The sequence below is a fragment of the Neopsephotus bourkii genome, unplaced genomic scaffold, assembly GCF_033783945.1.
Source record: "Neopsephotus bourkii isolate Nb327-2 ecotype Australia unplaced genomic scaffold, CSIRO-AGI_Nbou_v1 NB_1233, whole genome shotgun sequence".
Classification (NCBI taxonomy): domain Eukaryota; kingdom Metazoa; phylum Chordata; class Aves; order Psittaciformes; family Psittacidae; genus Neopsephotus; species Neopsephotus bourkii.
This window is the reverse complement of record NW_026901718.1, coordinates 540,330-547,012: the sequence shown is the minus strand read 5'-3', so window position 1 is coordinate 547,012 and position 6,683 is coordinate 540,330. Positions and strand designations below refer to the sequence as shown.

Sequence of the window (6,683 nt, the reverse complement as noted above, 5' to 3'; positions counted from 1 at the left end):
TGGCTTTTGGCTGTCAGCTGTGACTCTGTCTTAGCAAAGAGGCTTTCTGTGGGGTGGGAGCTGAGAGGAGGGGGCTGTGGAGATGAGAGCGTGCTTAAGGAAGCCTGTGGCTCAGTGTCGAAGTAGTGCTACACTGAAGCAGCCCTTGCTTTCCAGTTCCTGCAGAGTAGTACTGCAAAATCTACAGGGAAAAAGCCACCACAAGGGCTCAGGTGGTTTGCCTGTGGGAAGTGACAGAAAGCCTAGCTTCTTCCTTACTCCCTGCTCCCAAAGGACTCGTATGAGTAGTACCTGTCTGTGGCCTCCTGCTCTGCTTTGCACAAAGGCTTTTGATGTTATCTCTGGGAAGGAAGACCACTCTAGATGATACCCTTGTATTCTTTGCTTTCTTCTTCCCCTGGGCACTGTCCTCTGGGTAGTGCGACTGACAGAGAGGACAACAATGCGCTCTCGTGTGACTGCAAAGGCATCGTGGAGTCAGTGCTTGTGCCTTTGGTTCACCACTACACAACACTGGGCAATGCTGCCAGAGCCTTTTACTATCTTCTGGAGACTGCAGCTGCCTACCTGCATGTCTCCAACTACTACATGGTGAGTTGCTCTGCTTGCAGTGTGTCCTGCCTGGCTCTGGGCAAGACAAGTTTGCGTTGCACTAGAACATGACTTTGTGGGGCCTTGGAAGGAAGATGTTGAACTCTGAGCCTCGCTTTTTCCTTTGGTTTGCCTCTTGTGTGGGAAGAGACATTGGATGCTGTGCCCTTAGCATGAGGGGCATTAGCAGGGAGGAGGCCTGAAGGATCAGTGGTGCCTGTGCTCTGAGGCACACAGTCAAAAAAATGACTGTGTTTGTGCGGGTATCACCAGGGGAAGAAACAGACCCTCTGAAGACAGATGCCAGAGGCGATGGGGGAGGGCAAGGGTAGCCATGGGCTCTGCACTAATCTCACCTGCTCTCCGTGTGCTTGCACAAAGGCCCTCAGGAAGCTGAATGAAGCGGATATCCTGAGGAACTCTCTGAAGAATAAAGCGGATGTAATATCCCGCTTTGAAGATGCCACCTTCTTCAGCCTCAAAGGGGAGGTAAAGGGGAGGTGTGGAGGGATCTCCTGAGTGATGGAGCTGGATGCCTTCCTCGGATGCAGTGGACAGGAGAGCTCTGGCATCTCTGGCCACTGGCAGATCCCTGCAGTCTCTTGGGCATCTAGTCCACATCGGAATGTTTCCCTTTTCCTGGGCAGGTCTGCTGTGCTGTGGGACGCATGGAGCTGGCAAAGAAAATGATCAGAAAGTCTTTGAGCCTGCTTGGAAGGCCATTTCCCCGGAACCGCACTGAAGACTTTGTCAGGTCTCAGGTGGAAAAATTACAGTGTGCCGCTTATGTTGCCAGAGGAGCATCTTCCCTTCCACAGAAGGCCCAGTAAGAAACAGGACCAAGAACCCAGGGGAGAAAGAGTTATTTCCTACCTGGTCACAGGCATATGGGCACAGACCTGACGAGGCTTGAGGCCACACAGAGCGATGTGAGGATAGAACAGGGAATGATAGAGTTCCTCCCTCCCTCGCTGTGAGGCCCTGGGAACAAAGCATACCTTAGGGTATCAAAGCAGCTTGCAGCCAGGGATGATGGATTGGTGCTGGCTGGGAACAGAGAGCTGTACTGAAAAGGGGTGGGGGCTGGAGGCAGGACCAGGGCATGGAGAAGGAGCAGTAAGAGGAGCTGAGGTGTGAGAATCACAGAATCATAGAACGGTTTGGGTTGGAAAGGACCTTCAAAGGTCATCTAGTCCAGCCCCATTGCAATGAGCAGGAACGTCTTTGACTACGTCAGGTTGCCCAGAACGACATCCAGCCTGGCCTTGAATGTCTTCAGGGATGGTGTGTCTACAACCTCCCTGTGAGGGTGGTAGAACACTGTCAGTCTTTAACCACCCTCATTACAAAGAATTTGTTTCCTCACATCCAGCCTGTATCTCCCTCTTTTGGTTTAAAACCATCACCCCTCAACCTGTTGCAACAGGCCCTGCTAAAAAGTCTTTCCCTATCTTTCTTATAGGCCCCTTTTAAGAACTGAGAGGCTTCAATAAGGTATCCCCAGTCTTCTCCAGGCTGAACAACCCCAACTCTCCCATCCTTTTCTCACAAGAGAGGTGCTCCGTCCCTCTGATCATTTTTACGGCCCTTCTCTGGACCCTTTCCAACATGTCCATGTCTTTCCTGTGCTGAGGACTCCAGAGCTGGACACAGGACTACAGGGAGAGACTCAGCAGAGCAGAGTAGAGGGGCTCCCTTGACCTGCTGGCCACGCTCCTTTGAATGCAGCCCAAGATGCAATTGGCCTTCTGGGCTGCAAGTGCATACTGCTGCGTCATATCCAATCTTTCATCCACCAGTACCCCCAAATCCTTCTCCTTGGGAGTACTCTCAATCCCTTCATCTCCCAGCCTATATTGATACCGGGGGTAATGAGGAGGCTCAGAGGGTGATACCACTTTTCCTAGAGCCTCTGGGCCTAGCAATTTCTCTTGCTTGGCAGGAAGAAGAAGCTCGCCTGGCTGCTGCGGCAGAGCCGCTGTCTTTCCTTACTGGAGCACCTCTTCAGGATGGAGGGCACTTCTGTTGGATGGAGGCTTTCCTGCCTGGCAGCGCGCATGAGGGCAAGCACAGACAGGGCGGTGGACTTCTATCTGTCAGCAGCCTGCAGGAGCTACGATGCTGGCTTGGAAATGACCATATAGTTCATTAGCACCATCTATCTTACATTTGGAGAAAGATGATATTCTCCAAATATTTGCAGTACCACAAGAAGCAATACATACAAATTATTAAATATTCATGTGTCCCTTCACATTCAAAGATTTTTCAGCATGCAGCTGACTATTGCCTGCCTTAGAGAGACACTGCATGATTGTGTGAGATTTCACAGTAATATCTGCTTAAATTAACCATTGGCCCTAGAAAACACTCAGTTTAAATGCCTGCAGTGCACTCAGCTATGGGAAGCCAGCAACAAACCCTGGATTTTTCATAGTTGTGCATTTTATTTAAATGTATGGAGGAATATCTGAAGTGATAAGACGATAGGAGAAAGGTGTAAAATTCAAAAGGCTAACTAGCTTTTTAATGAGCAGAGATTCTCCCATCTGCCCTGGGGAGTTAGCTGGGGACATTTGAAGCATGCTGTTAAGCAAATTTAGTCAGGAAGATTAAATGGAGTATTTGGGGCTGGTTGGGTTGCTCACAAAACAGTTACTGATACTTTCCTCAGGATATGGACAAACTTCAAAAAGAGAATATCAGACCTTTTCCTGATTCAGGCACCCTCTCTTTCAGACCTAGGACATTAGCCCATTAGAGCAGTGCAGGCTACGTTCCTGAACTGATTCCTGCCTAGGGCAACATGTCTAGTTCACATCCCAGCTTATTTTTAATGAGGAAGTCCAGTGCTTTGATTAAACCAGGAAGTGGCACTGTTTGAAAGCAGTGGAAGTCAAGTCTGCTGTGCAGCTCCTGTAAAGGCAAATTCATAAATGGATAATCTGATGGAGCAGTGGGATAGAGTGCATGTCCTAATCAGCAAGGCTGCGAGTTACCTTTATGTGTCACTACACAGACTCTGAACCAGAATGCTGTAGGGGTGTCACTTCGGTTCAAGCTTTAGCAAAAGGCCTGTAATGGCAGGCCTGGTTTCTTCCACTTCTTGCCCTTTAGACTCTCTCACAGAGCACAGATCATTCAGAAGGGTCTTTCTTGCAGTGCCTTTGAAAGGCTTTTCCTCTTTCAGAAACTACAACGATGGCATATGAATACCCCAGGTTTTTCTCAGATCTTCTGGAAAGTCTTTTGATCTTTGCAAAAGGCTTAGAACTGTCAGGAATGCTCATGAGGGCCTAACACCTGTAAAACTAAAGATGTGCCTTGTGTTTTGCATGGTGATCTGGTTGTGCTGTTCAGTGCTGTTACATGTAATATGCAACACAGCACTGCAATACCTGTAAGGCATCAGACACTGACTTAGATGTTGTCTGAAAGAGAGAGAAGACATACTGCTTCAGCCCCAGGATATGTTTCTTTCACAGCTCCTCCTTCTGTGGGCCGCTGAGAAGAGCCTGAGTAGTCCCCAGACTGACACCAGTCACTTCCATGGTCATGTCTGTTCACTTCCTCTTTGACCTCTCTATGTAGTGTGATGGTAAACAGCCAATATGTGCCTGGTAGAAGGAAGGCAGCAGTAGGCTGGCCATAGCAGGGCAGTGATCATCCCCCTGCACTGGTGAGGCTGCACCTTGAGTCCTATGTTCAGTTCTGAGCCCCTCACTACAGGAGAGCTATGGAGGTGCTGGAGTGGGTCCAGAGAAGGGCAACGGAACTGGTGAAGGGTGGCTATTAAAGGAGGATTGATCGTTTTGCTTGTCCTCTTTGCCATCGTATATGTTGTACCTTGTTTGTTACAATGCATGCAGTGAATGTTATCCCAAGCTTTCGAGAGACATGTATATCCTGCATTGCTAAAACAAGAAGGGGGAACTGAGCGAGATGTAACAAGGAAAAGTTGAATCTGAGATGGTATTTCCGACCCCTGGAACAGTCTGAGGGGGATGCCCCAGGGCTGAGGTGCAGAAAGAAGGTGGAAACAAGGGAAAGGCTCTCTCGGATGAGAGAGGGGTTGAGGTGATGGGGGCTCCTGAGGGAAACACTGCTCCCAGATTTCCAGGAACCTGCAGGTCTACATTAGCTCCAACTGAAAGGGGTTTCCCCTAGCGAAAATGCTGTTCCCAGGGTTGTAGGTGGCTGCAGAGGTTCAGAGATGCGGTGTAGGGAGGGTGCCTCTCGCTGAGGAGAGTGTGTGGGGATGTGGAAGTCGGTGGAAAGGGTTGTGTGTGAAATAAAGGTTTTGGGAACCTGTGGAACAGCAGAAGGGGAAGGTTTGAGTGGGAGCCGGTGGTGTGGGGTGCTTTTGGGGGTAACTGGGGAAGGGGCTTGAAATGGGTTGGGGGGAAAGACAAAGCAGAGGGAAGAGCTGACCTGAACAAACAGCTTCAGGGAAGCTTCAAGCACAGCAAGACTCGCTGTGCCTCTTCCCTGTGCATTTTGCAGGCTGCATTAACCTTGATTATTGATCCAGTTCCATTTTTCCCATATGAAGGGTGAATATTGCTTCCCCAGGGAGCTGTTACCTCCCAGCAGCCAGTAAAACACCAAGAAAGTATGTTCAGAGGGAGAAATGGTTGGGTCTTGCGGCTCAGCAGGATCCCCTTTAGCACCAAATCCAAGCTATATTCATACCTTTTGGGGTTCCCCCCGTTGCCCTCTCCCCCTTTAACTTCCCTAGCTGGTTTCTTTATGATTTTTAAGAAAATGACTTAGGTTGGGTTTAGGGCATTCCTCCGTTCCAGTTTGAGTGTTAGCCCATTCCATCATCCTTCACTGTAATAACTGTATTTTGTGGTTTAAGCTGAGCCTGTAACCCGGAACCACAGAGCCGCTAGCTCGTTCCTCCCCATTCTTCCTCCCCCTGCTCCCCTGAGCTCACCTAGTTTTGTCAAAGTTCATTCTATGTTGGGATGATGATCAGAGGGAAGTCAGGGTCAGTTGATGGTGATGTCAGGAGAATTCTACTGCTGCTGCTGGCTTTTCCCATGACTTTATTCTCCGCTGATGAGCATGACAGCACATTTCTTCTTTTCAAAGCCCAGGGTGGTGGGGACGTGCATCCAGCTGATGGGCTATACAAGCGTCCATACAGGCACTGCAGCTGGACCTAGAGTTCTGCAGAGGCATGAATCATCAGCTGCTGGTGCAGCTGCAGCACCAGGAGAGCACAGCGGAGCAGCAGCAGCAGGAGTTTGTCTTTGTGAGACAGCAGTGCCAGGTGGTGATGGGCAAGGTACTGCTGAAGGGTGGCACAGGCCAGGCTGAAGGAGTCCCCAACCCTTGGCCATGTGCTTACATCTTGGGCAAGGCACCATGCCTGCCCAGCAGCCTGCATGTGGGAACTGCTGGTGATCAGTGCTCAGGGACAGGCAGGATATATCCTGCCAGCCACATGTGGGACGAGTTAGCACCTCACCCTGTATGGAGCACCCTAGACATGGGGCAGGCATGGCTGGCATGGCCCAGTAGACCCAGCTGAGCAGAGCTGAAAGACTGCAGCTCCTAAGGGCCCCACTGACACTCTGGGCACCATCCCAGTGCTGGGCACCCACAGGTCAGTGATGCACCTCTCCCCAGGAACAGAAGGATGAGGCAGTGCAGACAGAGGTCACCTTTGATGTGGCTGCCCATGGCCATGCGGACACCAGCTACAACATCCTGGAGAAGCACACACTGGTGCTGGAACAGGTAGGTCAGTGCTGGCAGACAGGGCCAGACAGGGGCCAGCACACAGCATACAGCAGTGCTGCTCACATAGGCATATGTAGATGCGGAGATGAGGTGCTGCAGGCAGAAGAGAGCAGCCAAGAAGTGCTGGTACCCACGCAGAACACAGCTGGGGAGGGCAGCTGAGTCAGGCAGTGCTGAGGAAGGTGGGGTGAGCAAGCAGGGGTCATCCAAGGCCTCTGGGCTGGAACATGTGAAGGCTGGAGCCTGCAGCCAGCACCCTGAGCTGCCACAGTCTTGGTGCCTCCAGCCACAGCTGCAGCCCAGTGCTGCCCCAGTGGCAGAGAGCAGCAGCAAGGAGACAT

At 50.9% G+C, this 6,683-nt stretch overlaps 1 protein-coding gene across 1 annotated transcript; it reads left to right on the top strand.

Moving 5' to 3' along the window:
- The first annotated feature begins 44 nt into the window (after nucleotides 1–44).
- On the top strand, nucleotides 45–1,425 carry LOC133218217 (adenylate cyclase type 10-like). The gene is made up of 3 exons (XM_061364412.1): nucleotides 45–591; nucleotides 973–1,080; nucleotides 1,239–1,425. The coding sequence occupies exons 1-3, from the start codon at nucleotides 364–366 to the stop codon at nucleotides 1,419–1,421; spliced, it is 519 nt and encodes a 172-aa protein (XP_061220396.1). The 5' UTR covers nucleotides 45–363; the 3' UTR covers nucleotides 1,422–1,425.
- The last annotated feature ends 5,258 nt before the right edge of the window (nucleotides 1,426–6,683 follow it).